This window comes from Peromyscus californicus, unplaced genomic scaffold, assembly GCF_007827085.1.
Source record: "Peromyscus californicus insignis strain IS unplaced genomic scaffold, ASM782708v3 Scaffold_7__1_contigs__length_154581171, whole genome shotgun sequence".
Taxonomy (NCBI): domain Eukaryota; kingdom Metazoa; phylum Chordata; class Mammalia; order Rodentia; family Cricetidae; genus Peromyscus; species Peromyscus californicus.
In genome coordinates, this window is record NW_026294595.1 from 130,434,166 (window position 1) to 130,453,919 (window position 19,754).

A 19,754-nucleotide genomic window follows, 5' to 3' on the forward strand; every position below is an offset into this window, starting at 1 on the left:
CATCTCTCCAGCACCCCTAACTCCCACTTTAAAAAAAAAAATAATTAAAATTATATTTACTTATTTGTGTGTGGCCACGGGAGTGCCACAGCATTCGTGTGGAGGTCAGGGGACATTTTGCAGTGATCAGTTCTCTCTTTCCACCATGTGGGCCCTGGGGATCGAACTCAGGTGATCAGGACTGGTAGCAAGCGCCTTCACCTGCTGAGCCAACTCGCCAGTTGGTTAATACCCACTGGTATTCTCGTGCCTTAACCGCATTGGAAACACCTTGGAGCCACTTTTGGACACTGTGATGCGGTCAGCGGGAACCAATTATTTGCACTTGGAACCAATTCTAACTGATGCTGCTGCAGCTACTGCGGGGACACGAAGGAAGCGCTGTCCTATAAGGTCCTAAGGTCCGGGGAGAAGCGCTTACTACAGGTGCAGCCACTCAAGCGCCGTCCTCTCTGTTCCCGGCCCGCCCACCGAGGGGCGCCGCCCAATCCTCGCCAGGGAGCGTGACAACGCCCACAGGTCAGGCAGCCTGTAAGAAGGCAGGTAAGGGGTGGAGCCCGCATACGCACTGCTAAGCCTGCGCAAAACAGCGAGGGGCGTGGCCCAGACGCCAGGACGGAAGCGGGAGGCTGGAGGGGCGGGCCGGCTGGTGTACCCTTTCCGGCCGGTCCCCATGGAGGCGCTGGGGAAGCTGAAGCAGTTCGATGCCTATCCCAAGACTCTAGAGGACTTCCGGGTCAAGACCTGCGGGGGCGCCACGGGTAGGTCCCGGAGCGGGCGGGGTTGTGGGGAGGGAGCTGCCCCCGCGTTTGTCTCGGGTTCTAGGACTCTCCCTGGCCTGCTAGAGGCTGAGTGGTGGGACACAGGCCATTCCAAATCTCGCTCCCGCCCTGCAGTGACCATAGTCAGTGGCCTTCTCATGCTCCTGCTGTTCCTGTCCGAGTTGCAGTATTATCTCACCACCGAGGTAAGGGGCGTGGCCTAGAACGTGGGCGGGGCTTAGCGTTCTAAGGGTAGGACCCTTAAAGCGGGGTAGGGGGTAAGGCCAAATCTGACTGAGGTAGTGTCGCTCCAGGTGCATCCTGAGCTCTACGTGGACAAGTCTCGGGGAGATAAACTGAAGATCAACATCGATGTTCTTTTCCCACACATGCCTTGTGCCTGTGAGTACCTGATTGTGGGTGGAAGTTGGAGTCCTGGGTGTGCTGGATGGGCTTCCAGATTTACACCTCTGGCCTTAGATCCCGGAATGGATGCTAGGTTATCTTCATTCCCCTAGTCCAGTACTTCCACGAGATACATCTTTCCTATCAAAGCTCAGCTCTCCAGGTCCCTGGAGGCATAGTACCTCTCTCTTTCCAGATTTGAGCATCGATGCCATGGATGTGGCTGGGGAGCAGCAGCTGGATGTGGAGCACAACCTGTTCAAGAAACGACTAGACAAGGATGGCATCCCCGTGAGCTCAGAGGCTGAACGTCATGGTAACCGAGGGAGGGGGCTGGTCTCCGATCCTAGAGCTGGACATACTCACTGCCTCCCGGAAGTGGACTGTTGCAGGCTGAGCGACATGTTAGTCAGAAGTCAGCAGGCTTGCCTAGGGTTCTCCAGCTATTAAGAGTCAAGAGTCAGTTGAATCCATGCGTCTCGTATGGGCACACTGAGTGGAATACCTTAGGGGCTGGAGAGATGGCTCCGCCGTTAAGAGCAGAACACTTTACTGTTATCATACTCTCAAGCTTGAGCAGGGGTCTTCCTTAGATAAAAGCTTGTCATGCCTTTGCTTTCCCAACGCGTTGGCTAAAGTACTTTCCCTCTTTGCGGTACCAGTGGCCTGAGGTTAGGAGTTTAAATTCTCAGGTCGAGTTGCCTGGGGTCAGGTCCAGTGCCGTCCTGCCGTCCCTGAGCACCAACTATAGTGGTAAACAGTAGCACGCCATGCGTGAGGTAAAGGACCAGGTGGGAACAGACGGTTCCCACCTTACGGCGGCATTCTGACTTTGTGAGGGTGTGAGATATCATACAACCTTTCTGCTCTCCTCTCTCAGTAGAGGATTTAGTGAGTTATTCGAGATAACCAGTACTCTATTAGGAAATAGTCCCTGTGCCAGGTGGTTTTGCCCAGCCATGAGCTGTGTATGTATTCTGAGCATGTCTAAGGCAGGTTAGATTAAGCTGTGGTATTCGGTCTCTTAGATGTATTAAATGCATTTTTTTTCAGGATATGTTAACTTATCCACCTGTAACCCCATCGTAAGTTGGGGATCACTGGTAAAGTGTATGAAAGTCCTGGTATATTGCTCACTTTCACTTCCTGTTTCCTAGCAGCTATCTCTGTTACCCTCGGGCCCTTTTTCTTCTCATTTCCCTCTTTTTTTTTTTTTTTTTGAGACAGAGTCTCACTATATAACTCTGCCTGGCCTAGAACCTCTATGTAGACCAGGTTGGCTTCAAACTCTCAGAGATCCACCTGCCTCTGCCTCCCAGGTTCTGGGATTAAAGGTGTGCACTACTACTCCAAGCTCAGACCCATTTTGATAGAGTCTTCTAGGAATAAAGTAGACTAGGTAAAGTTCCCTGTAGCAGCTGATATTTAGTATTTCCTGTTTTCTTAGCGATACTTAGTGTGCGTGAAGTGCCTAACACCTGGCCCGTCATTGTGTTGTATGAATACTGGCTTTTGTTTTTTCCCCACTGCCATGGTGAGAGCTAGGGCTGCAGATGTCACTCTGTCTGCCTCATGTTGTGCTTTGCCTCTGCCTTCTCCTTAGAACTTGGGAAAGTCGAGGTGACGGTGTTTGACCCAGACTCGCTGGACCCCAATCGCTGTGAGAGCTGCTATGGGGCTGAGTCAGAAGACATCAAGTGAGCTGAGCCCCTGGGGCATGGTGTGGGTTCTCATCAGCCACTGGGACTAGCCACCGCAGCCTTGTTCAGACTGCGGAGATGGGACCTCGGGTTTAGAGGGGGTGGGATGGATGCCCTCACTGATCCTGGTTCATGATGAAGGTTGGTAAGCAGGCCTGACCTGACAGCTGCAGACCTAGAGAAGCAGTTAGAAGGTGATCTCTGGAGTCCAGCTGCCATTTCCCCAGTTCTCGTCTTCAGTCCGAGCCACATCACTTCTCTGTTAATAAAGGAGGGTGGTAACACCTTCCTTGCAAAAGTCACATAAGGATTGAGTGTTGGGTTATATGTAAGGCCTGACGTACAAGGCCAAGGCTACATTAGGATGCCTCCAGCATGTGCTAACTGCCGTGTGGTTTCCCCAGCCCTGAGTCCTAAGAGACTGACTCAACAGGTTTAGGAAGATGTACTTTTTTTAAAAAGAGAAGAAATTGGGGCAAGTAAGGCTGGTGTTCCAGTTCAGTGCCAAACAGGCACAAGGCCCTGGAATCCACAGGACCACAGACACATACAACAACAACAATAATAGTACATGTGGCCTAAAGTTTGCATTTGAACTCTTTTTATGTTCATTGGCATTAAGGACATTCACAATACAGTGTGACCATCACCGCCTCTTCTCCTGTGACCCGTCACAGTCCCCAGCAGCATAGGGGTGTGTGCTCTAAATATTCTGCTCACACCGAGGAAGTAGTGCAAACACTTAGTGATTAGGGAGGAGGCTGGCAGAGCCTCTGCAGCAGACAACTGTTTGGGCTTGGCTTCCTGGGGTGCCACCCTGCCCATGCTCTCACCCCTGCATTCCTCCACGACAGGTGCTGTAACAGTTGTGAAGATGTGCGGGAAGCGTACCGCCGTCGAGGCTGGGCCTTCAAGAACCCGGACACTATTGAGCAGTGTCGACGAGAAGGCTTCAGCCAGAAGATGCAGGAGCAGAAGAATGAAGGCTGCCAGGTGTACGGCTTCTTGGAAGTCAACAAGGTACCAGGAGGGAAGGAGGCAAGGTGGCTGGGCTGAGCCAGGCTGGGCAAACGCCGCAGTTGAAGTGGAGAATGAGAGGAAATATCCCCTACAGGTGGCTGGAAACTTCCATTTTGCCCCTGGGAAGAGCTTCCAACAGTCCCATGTGCATGGTAAGTGACCCAGAATCAGCCAGGGGCATTTAGCTCTTGGGGTCCCTCTTGGCTGGTTGGTTTGCCCCCCACTAGGCCAATGTTCCTTTCGCTTTGAGCCAGAGTAGGAGAGCAGTTTAGCACAGTGGGAAAGAGTATGGGGCCGGGATCTGGCTCAGTTGGTAGGGTGCTTACCTATTGTACATGAGCCCTGGGTTGATCTCCAGCCTGTGTGGTGCAGGAGTTAGGACTGTAGCACAGAGCCTGGGTTAAATGCTCCTTTGTTTCAATGGTAGCCTTCCCTCCCCCCTACACCCCCAATCAGATGATTGTGCGTGAGGCTTGGGCAAGCAAAGCTGGGTTGGAACTCAGATTCTGTACTCGTGAGCTGTGTATATGTATGCATTCATTAGATGTCTAGTAATCACCTACTGGGTACCGTGTGTTAGTCTAGCTATATAGATACAGCAGTCCCTGCACTCAGAATATTCAAACAGACATCTGGGGTTGGTCCCCAGCACTGGGGAGGTAGAGATAGGGGGATCAGTTCAAGGTCATCCTCCCTTACATAGCACGTTTGAGGCTATTCTTAGCTACATGAGACCCTGCCTCAACACCCTCTCTCCACCAAAAGAAAAAGAAAAAAGAAGCAGACAGGCATATAAAATACATGCTATATCCTCTACTATTAAGTAATGTGGCTGGGCAGTGCCTGGTCTACAGAACAAGTTCCAGGACAGCCAGGGCTACACAGAGAAACTCTGTCTTGAAAAACAACAACAAACAAACAAAAAGTAATGTAGACCAAGCCAAGCATGGTGGTACTCACCTTTAACTCCAGCAGTTGGGAGGCAGAGACAGATCTCTGAGTTTGAGAGCAGCCTGATCTACATGGTTAGTTTTAGGCTAGCCAGGACTGCATAGTGAGACCTGGTCTCAAAATAAATAAATAAACAAGTAAACAATAATGTGGACCAAAACAAGGCAGAATAAAGATGGTTGAGGGACAGTGTGTCTGCTGTTTTAGTAATGGTGTTTAGGAAAGACTCTGGGGTTACACTTGTGCAAAGACCTGAGCAAAGTGAAGCAGCCAGCAGGGTTGCTGTCCAGAGGAGAGAAGAGAGAACAGTAACTAGAGGTCCTAAAGGCCTGAGTGTGCTGGGCAAGTACCTGGAGCAGTAACAGGATGGCTGGAACAGAGTGAGCAGAAGAGCATGCTTGACTACAGGAGATCAGACAGCTTTGTAGGGCAAGAGGGACCAGGCTTCTGTGCTACGTCAGGCTTGCAGGAGGGTGTGATCTGACTTCCCCTTAAAAGAGTAAGAAAGTTCAGCTGGGTGGTGGTGGTACACACCTTTAATCCCAGCACTTGGGAGGCAGAGGCAGGCAGGTCTCTGTGAGTTCGAGGCCAGCCTGGGCTACAGAGTGAGTTCCAGGAAAGGCGCAAAGCTACACAGAGAAACCCCGTCTCAAAAACAAAAAGTAAGAAGGTAAGCATGCCTTCCCAACACTCAGCAGGCAGAGGCAGAGGATCTCTTTGAGTTCCAGGCCAGCCTGGAACTACAGTTGTAGTGCAAGGTCTACATAGTGAAACCTTGTCTCCAAAAAAATCAAGCAAACACATGGTGAACAGCACCTGATGGTGTGTGCAGACGGCTGGAAGAAGAAAGGACAGAATAGGACAGGTCACTGAGGAAGTCTGCAGTGACAAGTCCTGGCAGAGATGGTGGACCTTGGCTCAGTGATGCTGATAGAGGTGGAGAAGCAATTGTGTTCTGGATGTGTTATAGGTAGAGCTGAGAAGCAGCTGATTGATGTAAGCGGAGAAGTACAAAGGAGTCCAAGATAACTTCCGAGTTTATGCCCAAGTAGTGGAAAGATTGGAACTACCATTTATGAGACAGGAGGACTCGGGCGGGTGTGGTTGGTTGAAGGTGTGAGTACAGAGCAGATATTCAGCTTCTGACACATTCAGACCAATAGGATTCTCATTTCCTAGGCCCTCATGATACCAAGTAAGCATTTGCCTGGAGTTCAAGGACGGAGACTAGTCAGGAGACACAGACGTTGAGCCCTCCCACATATTTAAAGCTATGGGACTCCATGAACTCTCCCTGCAGGCGAAGTTTGTTGGAGAAGGGAACTCAAAGGGCTGAGTACCACCAGGCCTCTTGCGTTAGAGGCCAGAAGTATGGGGACTGTGGAGGAGACTGTAAGGACGACTGGTGAGGTGGGAGCTTGAGCACGGAACGTGGCATCCTGAGAGCCAAGGGATGGGTGCTTCTGGACACCAAGCAAAGGCTGAATGTGGGATGTTAGTGTAGTGGTCATTGGTGGCCCTGACAGAATGTGGCTATGACGAGAAATGGGCAAACTGCTAAGATTGCGTTAGAGCAGCAGGTGCTTGAAGTTGAAACTGCAGATAGGTGTGATCACTGCCACAGTCTAGAGCAGTGGGTCTCAGCTTCCCAGTGCTGCCACCCTTCAGTACAGCTCCTCATGTGGGGACCCCAACCATGAAATTACTTTTTGTTGTTACTTCATAACTGTCATTTTGCTACTGTTATGAATCATACTGTAAATATCTGTTTTCCAATGGTCTTAGCTGACCCTGTGAAAGGGTCGTTTAACCCTGAAGGGATCGCAAGCCACAGGTTGAGAATGGCTGGTCTAGGGGATGGTAACAGAACTGATGACTAGGGAGCAGAGGAAATATGTCCAGGAACTGGTGCACAGGCCGACAGACAGCTCCTGTGCAGGGCCGTGGAACGTCACCCTGTGAAGAGGACAGAAGTGATGTTAGAGATGCGAGTGCCAGTCTGTGGTGCAGTGGCAGCTGGAGAAGACGGTCTAGGCTGTGGGCGTGTGGAAAGGCCAGTTCCAACAGTCCGGAAAGCAGACTCCAGGCCCAGCAGGGACCAGCGCATGCGTCTCTTCCAGCTTCTTCTCTGGCATAGGAAGAAGCAAGGTCACTGGCCGAAGGCTGAGGAGAGGCCAACAGCAGGGCATTTGGGTTTCTGGGACAGTGGGTGTAAGTGAGAACACCTGTGGGATTTTCTGGGGGTTAGTGTCACTCTGCTGCACAGACAAGGAGTCAAAAGAGTTTGTAAAGAGGCCATCACAGCTTCCACAGGCCTTTGGCGTAGTGGCGAAGGATGGTTGGTTTTGGGGTACTGGAGGGACGGGGCGGGGGCGGGGGGGGCTGGGGGGGGACCAGGAAGAAGTTAGCAGGCTGGCAGTTGGAGCATGGGGTACTTGTGGTTGAAAGTAGAGAGGGTGTAGCTACTGCTGACGTCAGGATGTGGGAATGGCTGTCCAGGACCTGGGAGGACAGGATGTACAAGGCTCATGTACATGACTGGAACTCACCAGAAGCTGCGACTCAGGTGCCATAAAGGATGTACAGGTAGTTGCTAAAACTGTCTTGGGGGTGCCTGGTAGAATTTCATGATTAACATTAGGGTGCCTTGAACCGTGTGGGGGCTGAGGACTTTGAGAGCGGATCGGGAACAGTGATCCGAAAAGGGCAGTAAGGCCTTTTCTCTTTTGGCCTCAGAGGGGATAGGTATGGGAGACCATATAGTAACTGAGATGACATCATGGAGCTGGTGCTGGAAGACAAAGCCTTCCAGGCTGAGGGTGAAGCAGAGGGAAGGGCCTAGGCAGAGGCTGAAGACGGATGTCACTGCTACCTGGTAGGTTGCGGGTGGGTGGGCGTTAGCATCACCCCGGGAGATAGCCACCAGGTGAGAGGGGTCCAGAGGAGGAGCAGGGCCTAGTGGTCCTGAGCTGCCCTCAGTGACTAAGGTGAGCAGGCATGGGGCCTGTAGTCTCTTATGTAGTCTGTGCCTGCAGTGAGGGAAAGGCATGAGGAGAGGTAGGTGGCCTGGAGGACCTTGCAGAGCTCTGGAACCCCCACCCCTTTACTCTGGAGGAGGCTGAGTCACGTGGATTTCCTGAAACCGTAGGGAGACATCAGTGTATCACTGTAAAGCTGTGGGCTACAGGCCTCGCGGACACTCCAGAGGTGGGGCTGGTATGACAGCAGAGTCTGTATGCTTAGGTCTGCCTTCTGAGGCAGGAACCCCAGGGCAGCTGACTCTGAGTCCAAGGATGCTCGTACACAAAGCTACAATGGCCTGTGGCCAGAGGTCTGCCGTTGAGGCCTTCGAGTACCTTTAACATCCTTGTTGATCGCAGGGTGAACAATACAGGGTGGTGTAGTGTCTTGTAAAGTTGACCAGGGATCCGCCCGCCCCCCTTAGATCCTCAGGACAGCCCTTCGCAGAGAGCACGGGCCAAGTGCTTTGCCCAGGTCACACAGCTGGGAGAGGATTTTAAGGCTCTAGGTCTTTTTTTTTTTTGGTTCCTAGACTGGATGTTTTTGTGCTTAAGCCCTCTTTTTATGCCTCTTTGGCCCTGGAAGAGGCCTTTTAGCTGGGGCTAGACCCTCGTGCCAAAGCAGGAATATCAGTCCTCCCTCCTACCCTGGGTCTGCTCCATAGATGTCACTGTGAAGCTCTGAACCTGTTCTCTTCCTCCTCTCTCCCCCCCTTCCCCATGCTGCAGTTCATGCTGTGGAGAGTAAGTGGCCCTGCCCCCAGGGAGGCCCTCCCCCCACTTCCAAGGCAGCCTGCCCTCCTGGAATGGGGGGAGATTTGGATGGGTCTGGGATGGAGCCTTCCCTGACCTGGCTGCTGGGTGACTTGCCCCTGGGATGTGCCTTTGACGTGGGGTTCCTTAACTGTGGGCAATAGGGATTAGAAGATGGGAAGAAATTGCTGACTCAGGGAACTCATGAAATTCCCTTTGGAGAATTTTGAGGGTAGAAGCAAGGGAGTCCCCGTTCATGTTGGGGTCCAGTGATTTGTCATTAACTCTGGTTAGAGAGAGACCTGTGCATGGGTTTTGTTTCCTAAGATAAAAGCCCAGCCTGGAGTCAGTGCCTAGAGTTCCCTCTGTCTGTCCAGGGAGAGAGATCTGTGTTCTTGTCCACCCCAGCGGGAGGCTGTGAACTCTCACCCAGGTCCAGGGTAGGCCCTGGACAGCTGTGCTTAAGCAGGGCCAGAGGTACCAGGCTGTGGGTGACTGAGGGGTCAGGGAGAGCTAGGTGTGTCGTACCCCCCGGGGGGAGGACGGCCTGAGAAAAGACTCGGAAGGAGCCAGGAACCTGGTCCTGCCTGCCTGGTGACTCTCTCTTCTTCCTTCCTAGTTCATGACTTGCAGAGCTTCGGCCTTGACAATGTACGTACTAGGTGGGAATCATGGGGGTGGATGGCATGGAGACTGGGCTCTGCTCATGTCTGAAATGGGGCGAACTCACTCTCCATGTTCTGCTGGTATGCAGACCAAGGGCAGACGGTGGACATCCTCAGCAGAAGGAAGCTCAGAGCAAAGCCAGGATGGAGTGTGACATTTCTAGGAGGCCACCAGGGCGGAGATGGATGGCAAGGCTGTATGAGTTGGCAGGGCCAGGACTTGAGACTGGAGCCACACTAAGGAGTCTGCCCTTTCAGAAGAGAGGGCAGTGTTGGCTCCCCTTAACCAGGGATGTGACAGTCAGATTTACATGTCTAACTGTCCCTCAGAAAGCTGGCATTTGGGGGCTCCTAGCTTAGGCCTCCATCCCTTGAGGCATCCGGGCAAGACTAGTGTCTCTGTGCACTCCGTGGCTGTGTGTAGCTGTACCTTAAACCCTGGGGCCCCAGGAACCTGGGGACTGGGATGGGATCCCTGAGTGAAAACAGATGCCTGGTACAGGCACTTCTTCCGTTAAAGCCAGAGCCTCTCCGGTACAGGGCCCTGCCTCCACCTCTCCCTCTTCCCACCTGTGCTGACAGGCTCCGGCACCCACTCTGTGACTAGACAGTTTTGTGGGGGTTGCATGCTGTCAGGTCTCAGACACTGGTGTTCTTGCAGATCAACATGACTCACTACATCAAGCACCTGTCATTTGGAGAGGACTATCCAGGCATTGTGAACCCCCTGGACCACACCAATGTCACTGCACCCCAAGGTATCATCCTGGGAGGTAGCGTCCTCTACCGCCAGAACCCTGCCCGGCACCCATGGCCTGTGCTCTCTCCTTCTCACAGCCTCCATGATGTTCCAGTACTTTGTGAAGGTGGTACCCACAGTGTACATGAAAGTGGATGGGGAGGTGAGTTGAGGAGTACAGAGTCCAGTTCCAGCTGGTTGACAGGCCCGGGAAGTCCTTATGTCATTCCTCCAGCCTGGGGAATGGGATGCTGCTCTCAGTCCCATCTGATGGATGCAAAGCTGAAGCCCAGGGCTAGTGATGCCCTCACTGGAGACACAGGCCAGACACTCTTTGGTCTTCCTGCTTCCCATACTGCCTCCAGACAGTCCCTGGGTGCTTACTGACCCCCATTGTCTGTGCTGGCCTGGGGGTTGGCTAAGCCTCCCTGGACCTGCTCTGTTCTGTGGTTTGTGGAGCGGTGTAAAAGGGCTGAGGGGCAAGGAAGTGAGTCCCAGGTGTGTGCTGCCTGCAACACCTTCTCATCCCTGGACCACCAGGGAAAGCGTCCGTCAGATGTAGCTAGGACAGGTGAAAACTGTAGGTCCCTAGCTAGGCCTTGCGATGCTAGTTACCATCGTGGAGCTTCATTCTGTCCCTTCATATAGTCATGGCCTGACGAGGCTCAGAACAGCCCTGAGGCAGGTTATAAACCTTACTCTGCCTCTGGTTCCCTTTCTACCGCAGGTGCTGAGGACAAACCAGTTCTCTGTGACCAGGCATGAGAAGGTCGCCAACGGGCTGCTGGGTGACCAGGGCCTGCCAGGAGTCTTTGTGCTCTATGAACTCTCACCCATGATGGTGAAGCTCACAGAAAAGCACAGGTGAGGGACGGGACGGGGTGGGAGCAGCCAAGGCTCTGGGCCTGGGCGAGCAGGTGCCTGCCAAGCCCTCCTGTTGCTCTGCAGGTCCTTCACCCACTTCCTGACAGGTGTGTGCGCCATCATTGGGGGCATGTTTACAGGTAAGTCCCGGGGTGCCTGTTTGGGGAGTGGCTTCCCAGTGCTGTGGATTGGGCAAGTGTTCCTCTGCTGAGTGGCATCCTCAGCAATGCCCCAGGCTTTGGTTGGGGAACAGGGGTACCTTAAGGGCCAAGGAGGAGGTTAGACAAGGCAGGGCTCCACATGAGCCAGTGCTAGCCCTGGTCTCTCTCCTCAGTGGCTGGACTCATCGACTCACTCATCTACCACTCGGCTCGAGCCATCCAGAAGAAAATTGATCTCGGGAAGACAACGTAGTCATCCTCCCTGTCCTTCTTTTCCTCTGTCCCCTGTGATTATTCCCCAGCCTCTTTCGATACCCCACATCCCTCCTCTCCAGAGTCAGCCCAGGGTGGTAAATATTGATAGGAATGGCGCTCTCAGTGTGATTCTTGGGATCTGGCTGAAACCTAGGAACAGCCCCTCCTCCTGGCCACATACTGACAGGCCGGGGCCAGCCCTTTGGGAGTCCCACATGTGCGTCCCCTGTTCAATGTGGCTTCACAGCCGTGTCCTTAGTCCCTCCTCTTCTGTGACCAGACAACTTCTCAGGTCCATATCTTGGAGCCACCGTGGCTTGTGGAGTAGATGACTGCATTGCCACTATCCCCGGCTCTGAGTCCAGGCCGGAATGTGTCACTTCTGCAGTGATGGACTGCTTCCCACAGCCTGGACTCAGTCATGTGGCTCTGCTCTCTGCCAAGCCCCGCGGTGTCTTGGCATTGAGACCCCTATGGAAGCAGAACTGAAACGCGGGGGAAGAAGGTGGTGCTGCCATTCTGCAGCACAGCTAGCGCCACGCCCGTGACTAACCAGAGCTTCTTATGAGACCTTATCTCTGTGCAGTCAGTCATGGCCCAGAGGCTCGCACGCCACAGCCCCTGCCTGAGCCAGGACAGCGGTCAGTTCATCAGATCACCTGTTTCCCCCGAAGACTGTGCCAGGGAAAGTACAGAATGAGAGCAAGAGAGGGTGCCCGAGGACCAGGTGATTGATCACCTCAGAGTTGTGTCTGGATCACTGAGGAATCGGGGTGGTGACCCTTTGGTCACCTGGGGTGGTTCTGGTAACCCACCCATCCTGGAGAGGAAGGTTGGTCTGCCTCACGCTCTTAGGAAGGTTACCATCTGAGTGTGCCAGCCACCCGCACCCATGGTAAACCAGGCCGCTCTGGAGGAGGGAGGCGTGGAGCTGCACAGTGATCCTCCAGTTCTGGGGGGAACCTGTAATGTCCTCTGGAGTCAGCAGGGCTAAGCTAGGAGGCAGCCCCCGCCGGTGCTGTCATTTAAGCCCTGTAACAAGCTACCTGAAGCCAGCCAACCAAACCAATAACGGCCCTTTCCACGTAAGCCAGTTTGGGTTGAGGTTTCTTTTTTCGACACTAAAAGCTTTAGCAGGCACCCTTGCTCTCAAGGGTGGTAAAAAGTTAATGGATCAAAGTGCTCAGATGTCATGGAAGGTAGAGCCGTGAGCAGATTGAGAGGGACCCAGCCTCTGGCAGGGATAGGAAGCAGTTCACTCAGTCGTTAGGGCTTGTTCTTTCCTGGGGTCCCATGTGGGCAGTCTCCCCTCCCTGTGCATTCTAGCAGATCCCCAGCTCTTGATGCTACCTGAGAGCTTTGGTCCTTTACCACCTACAAAAACGGTCCTGTGCTACACGTAACCGGCAGCCCCTGGGCCTGTGATAAGGTTTATTGAACCCAAGTTCTGAACCTTTACAGCCCATGTTGGAAGGAAGGCCTTCCAGAGCAGGGTTGAAAGGTTGGCACCCTGAGGTGTGTCCCTGTCCCTTGGATTAGTGTTTGTGGATGGGGCTGAAGATGACCTCGCTGATCTGTCCAGGGATGGTGTAGAAGACGAGGAGGAGGAAGACAGTGATGAGCGCCAGCAGTAGCAGCAGGACCAGGATGCGCCAGTACCGGCGCCAGATGAAGAAGACGAAGGTCTTCAGGGGGTTCACAAACCAGTTGAAGGAGGTTTGGGGACGGCTGTTGGGAAAGAGTGGAGTGTCATGACCAGGAAACCCCTGCCAGTGGCCCCGCCTCCCTAAGTTGGGGCTACTTACTTAGGCTTCTCCAGAGGCTCTGGCTCTTTTCTCCCCTTCCCAACCGGCCGGTTCTCTGCCTCCTCCACAGTCAGCAGTTCAAACTCCGCCTCAACCTTCCCCTAGAAGGAGATGGTGAGGCCATCAGTGGACACAGTCCAGCCCTGAGCTAGGCACTGGCTGTTAGACTACGCACCGTGAGGGTGTAGATGTTGCCACCCGTGTCTGTGAACTCCAGGTCCTCTGGCCGTCCCTTCCTCCTCCTCCTCCTCTTCCGTTTCTTGCCAGCCTGAGTCTCTCGGGCCTCCCGCTCCACATCTTCCACTTCCCTCATCTTCACTACGGGCCACCAGCCCCGCAATCGACGGCAGCGAAACAGGTTGCACCTCGGCCCCGCCCCACCAAGGGCTAGTTGAACAGAACAGTGCTCAGGGTCCCGGGCCCCCCTCACCATGTCTGGTAGCTGCAACTCCAGGGCTCCTGTGAGAGCAAAACTCACGAGGTTAGGATGAGGGGTCGAAGAGACAGCACCCCAGGGCTGCAAAGTACCAAAAGGGAAAATACAGTGGTCAGACCACAGCTATAGACTTCCTAACCACAGTCCAGCTACCAGCAGGTCAGGTCCCAGCCGGAGGTCCAGGACCATACTGCCAAGGCAAGAATCAAAGGCCACAATGGAGATTCAGAGCAACTTCAGAAGGGTCCATGGGGAGGGCTGAGGCAGAGCCTTGGGTAGAAAAGTTACTACATCACGTTCCCTGAACACCGAGATTAGGTAGAAAACAATGGTTCAAGCCTGGGTCTGAAGTCACAGGGCTCAAAGCTGGGTTAGAGTGGGAACCCAGGGACAGAGAAGAAAAGGCAGAAGCAAGGAAAATAGGAACAAAGCAAGTGTAGGCTTGTGGCTAGTAAAAGCCAAGTACCAAGAAAGTCGTTGGTGGAGATTCGGTCGTAGTCCCAAACCTGAAGGACCAGCACAGCTGGCTGCCGGAACTCAGCCTCCTCCAGGGCGAAGGGTCCAGGCCTGCGCCGGACGCTCACCTCTCGCTCCGTCGGCAGGTAGTCAAAACGAAACACAAAGCGCCAATTGAAGTTGCCCTCTCCGGTCAGGGAGTTGAAGTGGACATCTGTCTCCTGTTTGTCATGCTCCAGCCCCTTTACCCAGCTGGGTGAGGAAGGACACAGCCCAGAGCAAGATGGGCATCAGGGCTGGGGCCACACCCAGAACTCAGCTCTGGGTGCACAGAGGGCCTGGACACAGGATCGCCATTTACAGTCTCCCTCAGGACAGCCATTTGGCCAGCCTGGCCTGCAGGCCTACCTTTTCACATAGATGTCACTTGACATCTCTCCCGTGAGTGGATTCACGTCATCCAGAACCACATCTTCCGTGTTCCAGATGACAACTCTGAGCTCGTAGCTGGGGACAGAAGTGGTTTCCGACTGTTGAGAAGGGTCCTGGGAGTGTGCTGGTCTAACACACTACCGTCCCTGTTTGAGTCCCCAGCGACTCTTAAACTGGGGTGGTGGCACACAGGACTGTAATCCCAGTTGCTCCAGAGGTAACAGCTGGAACATCCAGAGCTCAAGTTTATCCCCGAGGCTACCTGAAACCCTGTCCCCAAAGCACAACAGCCAAGAAATCTTTGATCATTGTTCAGTTGGTAGAGTGCTTGCCTAGCATGCACGAGGTCCTGGGTTCAGTCTCTAGCACACATACATGGCAAGGTGCAGTGGTACATGCCTGTAATCCCAGCAATGGAGGGGTAGAGGCAGGAGGTCAGGAGAGTTCAAAGGCCACCCACAGCTGCATACCTAGCTCAGGGCTAGCTGGGGCTACACAAGGCCTTGTCTCAAAGACAAGAAAAGGAGGGGGGCTGTGCGGACAGAAAGGAACTGGGTCAGGTGTCACTGACCACTTCCCACTACAACGATGGCAGCATCAGGCGTGTTCTGACCCAGTACACCGAGGTTCTGCTTCCTGTGCATTTGGGGTCAGAAGCCTGAAACTGCGTGGCTTAACACCCAGTGACTGCAGAGTCAGACATGCGACCTAGAGTTCTGGGGTACAGAAAGGTGTGAGCAGGAAAGGAAACCAGAGACGGAAGGAACAGAACAATCTGGTTCTTCCCCGGCATGGCCTCATGGCTGTCGTGGGGTTGCCTGGATATCTCTTCTTCATTTTTTTATTCTCTCTGGTTTGGTTTTGTTCAGATAGGGTCTCATGTAGCCCAGGCTAGCCTTGACCTGTCTATGAAACAGGCTGGCCTTTGAACTCCTGATCCTCCTGCCTCTGCCTCGTGAGTACAAGGAATATAGGCATACACACCACCACACCTGTTTTCCCTCTGACTGCCCAACCACACTGTCAATCTATATGGTTCTGCTGGGACAGGTTTGGGAGGGCCACCCAGAACTGGCCAATCCGTGGTACTCCAGCCCTGCCCACAGTGACAGGTTCAGAGAACAGTATCTAACCCCCCTACACCCTCAGTCAGTAGGAAGTGGCTCTGAGCTTTTGCTTTAATAGGATTTCGGTGGTAAGAGATGAGCCCAGCCCTCTTAGAAGCTACCTTGTTCTAGACTTCAGAAGGCTCTCCGAATGGCTGGAGAGACGACTCAGTGATTAAGAGCACTTGTTGCTCTTCCAAAGGACTCAGGTTCAGCTCCCAGTGTCCACAATGTGGCTCCAGTTTCAGGGGATCTGACACCCTCTTCTGACCTCTGCAGGCCCCAAGCATGCATGGGATACACAGACATACATGCAGGCAAAAGACACACACACACACAGATCCCTCAGAGGAACACCAAGGAGAACAGAGCCAGAGGTGGAACTTGACACTGCTGACAGGCACCAGGCATCTGGGTCAGTGTCTGAGTGCAGACACCTCACAGGACTGCACTCCTCGGGTTTGCTGACAGACATCTGGACTCTACAGACACCCAATGCTCACAGCTTACGGGGGCAAAGGGTAATAGAACTCACCTGCCTAAGTCAGAAGTCTTGGCCTGACTCTTGGGGGCTCAGATTTTCAGAGAGCAGAGGGGCCAAATTCTCTCACCTGATTGGCTGCCGAGGCTTGATGTCAACTGGGGGCGGGGCGGGCACATCACTGGGGAAGATGTCAATCCACATATGAAGGGATCCCTAAGAGCACAAAACCAGGCTGCAGGCTCTTGCTAGAGAACCCCTTCCCCCACAGCCTTGAATCTGGTGACTGCCCTGTCCCCAGCAGGGAGAAGAGCCAGGGGCAGCGGCAGGAGTTACTGGGTAGATTTGGGGGTATTCGGATGAAGGTAGAGTTTGAAGTGAGGGTCCCACAGTCAAGGCCAGGATGAGGTTCCAGAGTGAGGAAACTGAGCTCATGAGTAGGGTGTGGTCTCGAGGCCCAGACCTTAGTGAACGAGGATGGAGGTCAGGTTGGGAACCCTGGGCCTGACCCTTGTTGGCTCAGGGTTGGGGATCCTGTAGGACCAGAATCAGAACCAGTACAGCCCAGGGCAGAGGTTCTCATTGACCCCAGGAGCCAGGTCAGTAGCAGTGTAGTGTGTGGGCACAGGGCCTGGGAAAGGGGTCCAGAGTCGGGGACAGTCTCGATGAGTCTCGGGAGTCCGAGGCCCCTTCACCTGCAGCAGCCCTGGGCTGCGGGGATGGTACAGGGGCCGTGTTTCCACATGTTCAGGAACCAGCTGGATACCAAGTCCTGGCATCTCCTGCCAACGCCGCAGCACGAGCAACGCTTGGGCCTCTTCAGAAGCCTCGTGTGTCACTTTGGGGGCCCTGCCATCTGAAACAAGAGGGGTGTGGACTTCACCACAGCCCCCAGCTCTCCTTCCTCCTCTTCAGCAATGCTCAGCTCTGGCTGCACCAGATAAAGCCTGTGGCCTATGCCGGGCGTGGCTGCTCACACCTTTAATCCCAGCAGAGGCAGGAGGATCTCCAGGAGTTTGAGGCAAGCCTGGTCTACATAATGAGTTCCAGGACAAACAGGGCTATGTAGAGACCTCCTTAACAGCTTTGTTCCCCCAGCCCACCCCCCAAAAAAGCCTGTGGCCTGGGAGAGCAAGTTCACCATTCACAGAAAGCAGGGGTGGGGGAGGGTTGCTGCTGCCGGAACTCCTGCCTGTGAAGAGCCAGCCATCATTATCTTTGCTCAGACCCTGCTTAGAGACCGGACCACCGGCCATCTGAAGTGTGAGCTCAATTCTGTAGGCACAGATTGTGTAGAGAGAGCTCTTCATCCTGTGCTCTGAGGGGGTTACAGAAGGTCATTCCCCCCCACCCCCAGCATCCAGGAACCGTGCCCTTACTCAGCCAAACTCACAAACATCCCTGTGCCTGTTGCCGTCAGTGGGCTCTCCGGGCACACCGGCCTGGCACCTGCTTGTGCCCTGTGTCTTGGTCTGCCTCCCTCATTCTCCCTATGGCCTGCCCAGCGGAGAGGGTCTGGTACCTGAAGGCGGGGCCTCGGACGGTGTCAGAAAAACTTTGTTGCCCACCTTGACGGCCCCAGCTCGGTATTCAGGGGCAGGGAGGCCACAGCGCTGGCACAGCCCCACCAGGATCTGTGAAGGCCGGAAGGCATCGCGCCAGGCATTATACCCATCCCTACCAGCAGAAGAGGACAGTGCATCAGCTCGAGCAGTGTGTGGGCAGTGAGCACAGAGGCACTGATGAGGAAGTGAGGCTCAATGAGGTCAAATGACCGATGTCGTACCAAAGCCCCAATAACGCTCAAGCCTTGGCTACTGAGCTAAGATATCTTGCAAGGGGTTGGAGAGGCTCCCCTTCTGGCCGGGCGCCCTTCTGTAAGACTATAGTTTGGATACAAGAATGGGGCTGTCAGCCGGGCGGTGGTGGCGCACGCCTTTAATCCCAGCACTCGGGGGGCAGAGCCAGGCGGATCTCTGTGAGTTCGAGGCCAGCCTGGGCTACCAAGTGAGTTCCAGGAAAGGCGCAAAGCTACACAGAGAAACCCTGTCTCGAAAAACCAAAAAAAAAAAAAAAAAAGAATGGGGCTGTGACAGCTGGGGGGGGGGGCGGCAACTGTTTGGCTTGTTGCATAAACATGAGGAGCCGAGTTCAAATCCCCAAAGCCCACATAGAAGTTGACATGTAGCACAAGTGTGTCTGTAATCCCAGCGCTCCTATGGGAGATGGAGGTGGAGACAGGAGATTCTGCGAGCTTATGAGCCAGGCAGCCCGGCACACAGCAGTGAGGAGACCCTGCCTCACACAGGATGGAAGGAGAAGAGCAACATCCAAGTCGGTCCTCAGACCTTCACATGCATGTTGTGGAACATGTATGCCCAGATTCTCACACATGAAGGCACTCACACAAACACATTCGAAACATAAGATAAAAAACATTTTAAATGGAAATGTGAACTTGAATGTGTTTGTTTCGGGAACGGGTCCTGCGAGACTCACACGTCATACTGGGAGGCCAGCCCACAGTTGGCTCGGTGGTGGCTGTAGAATCTGTTCTCCAGGTCTATGTGGGTCTCCCCAATGAGGTCATCAGAACCCACAAGGTCATGATCGAATATGGCCACAGTCAGCTCTGGCTCAGCTGGGAGGGAGACGCTCAGCTCCAGGACCCTGGCCAGGAAGGAAAAAATGGCTAAAGACAGCTCCGTGCCCTCCAAGGGGACCTGAGGTGGCAGTCCAGCCCCCCGCCATCACCAAGCACAGCTGCCGGAGCAAGAGCCTGTGGAACCCAGGACCCCCCATTCCCAAGCCCAGGGCCCAGCCTCACTCTCCAAAGACAGGGTGGAGTTGCTTGGGGATGTAGCGTTCCTTAGTGTCCCGCTGTTTCGTGCCAGCCCTCACCACCACGTAGGGGTCTGCCTTACCATTGGGATCCGCAGGAGCCAGGTTGGTAGCCTAGGGGGGTGGAATCCAAATCCAGTGGAGTCAGGAGACATGTCATCCTTGAAGCCTAGGCCCTGTTAGACCTGATCACAGGATTTTACCAGGGGCTGGAGGTTAAACCCAGGGCTTCCTCCATGCTAGTCAAGCACTCTGTTGACTGAGCCCCCTCACAACCCCGGCTCTTCTTTGTTACATTGTAAGAAAGAAATCAGTCCCGGCCATCTGCAGTATGAGCCGAGGTTAGAACTCACTGGGGAAGCAGAGAAGCAGGGGTCACTAGGACCCTGTCTTCCCCAGCCAGCTGCCCTATCTGGTGTTAACAGTTCAGCCAAGGGTTGACAAGTTAGAAAAAGCCACTGTGACTCAGCCCATCGGGTAGGATGAGGTTTGGGGAGTGGACAATACTAGACACTGGGAAGAATTAGGAAGTACCACCCTAAAGAATACGGCCAATGAGAATTGGAGGCCCGGGGTGGGGGATAGAGAAATGCGATTAGGCATATAAAACTCACTTTGTGCCAAATTGGCAAGCCAGTCATTTTTGCCTTTTGTCCAGGTTGGGGGCTGGCTTCTGAACTGAGAAATAAACCTATCTTGCTTTTGCTACACTGAGTCTCCAGAAGTGAGGGTCAGTGTGTCTCACCTACATAGAGAACTCACTATATTCACCTTATGCCACTGTCTGAAAATTAAGGTCACGGAGATCTTCGTCATTCATTTTTCACAGCTATATAATACTCTGTTGTTCACCCATTGTGTGCCTCGGCACTTGTTTTGATAGTAACTTTTTATGTTTAGAAA

The 19,754-nt window shown here is 53.8% G+C and overlaps 2 protein-coding genes across 3 annotated transcripts in view; one reads left to right on the forward strand and one right to left on the reverse strand.

The window, feature by feature from the left end:
• The first annotated feature begins 599 nt into the window (after nucleotides 1–599).
• Ergic3 (ERGIC and golgi 3) lies at nucleotides 600–11,410 on the forward strand. 2 transcript variants are annotated; one of them, XM_052726376.1, is made up of 14 exons: nucleotides 600–761; nucleotides 897–967; nucleotides 1,076–1,163; nucleotides 1,363–1,482; nucleotides 2,770–2,863; nucleotides 3,721–3,886; nucleotides 3,981–4,038; nucleotides 8,587–8,601; nucleotides 9,230–9,261; nucleotides 9,937–10,033; nucleotides 10,113–10,177; nucleotides 10,742–10,878; nucleotides 10,963–11,018; nucleotides 11,213–11,410. In XM_052726376.1, the coding sequence occupies exons 1-14, from the start codon at nucleotides 674–676 to the stop codon at nucleotides 11,290–11,292; spliced, it is 1,167 nt and encodes a 388-aa protein (XP_052582336.1). In that variant the 5' UTR covers nucleotides 600–673; the 3' UTR covers nucleotides 11,293–11,410. The 2 variants fall into 2 exon arrangements, with proteins under 2 accessions (XP_052582336.1, XP_052582337.1); XM_052726377.1 differs by lacking the exon at nucleotides 8,587–8,601 and having other exon boundaries at nucleotides 601–761.
• Nucleotides 11,411–11,539: 129 nt separating this feature from the next.
• Nucleotides 11,540–19,754, reverse strand: part of LOC128102532 (fer-1-like protein 4) — a 41,099-nt gene continuing 32,884 nt past the window's right edge. The window contains exons 36-45 of the mRNA XM_052726375.1: nucleotides 18,838–18,965; nucleotides 18,510–18,680; nucleotides 17,533–17,687; nucleotides 16,706–16,866; nucleotides 16,141–16,226; nucleotides 14,400–14,498; nucleotides 14,002–14,243; nucleotides 13,275–13,558; nucleotides 13,100–13,200; nucleotides 11,540–13,022 (exon numbers count right to left, since the gene is read on the reverse strand). Of these exons, the coding sequence (XP_052582335.1) occupies nucleotides 12,830–13,022; nucleotides 13,100–13,200; nucleotides 13,275–13,558; nucleotides 14,002–14,243; nucleotides 14,400–14,498; nucleotides 16,141–16,226; nucleotides 16,706–16,866; nucleotides 17,533–17,687; nucleotides 18,510–18,680; nucleotides 18,838–18,965 (1,620 nt within the window). The 3' untranslated portion in view covers nucleotides 11,540–12,829. The remainder of the gene's footprint in view (nucleotides 13,023–13,099; nucleotides 13,201–13,274; nucleotides 13,559–14,001; nucleotides 14,244–14,399; nucleotides 14,499–16,140; nucleotides 16,227–16,705; nucleotides 16,867–17,532; nucleotides 17,688–18,509; nucleotides 18,681–18,837; nucleotides 18,966–19,754) is intronic.

Excerpts from the sequence above, each read along its gene's own strand:
- Ergic3 (XM_052726376.1), top strand. The coding sequence starts at position 674 with ATGGAGGCGCTGGGGAAGCTGAAGCAGTTCGATGCCTATCCCAAGACT. Across the intron at positions 2,864-3,720 it reads GCTGAGTCAGAAGACATCAA|GTGCTGTAACAGTTGTGAAG; the intron begins GTGAGCTGAGCC and ends CCTCCACGACAG. Across the intron at positions 9,262-9,936 it reads AGAGCTTCGGCCTTGACAAT|ATCAACATGACTCACTACAT; the intron begins GTACGTACTAGG and ends GTGTTCTTGCAG.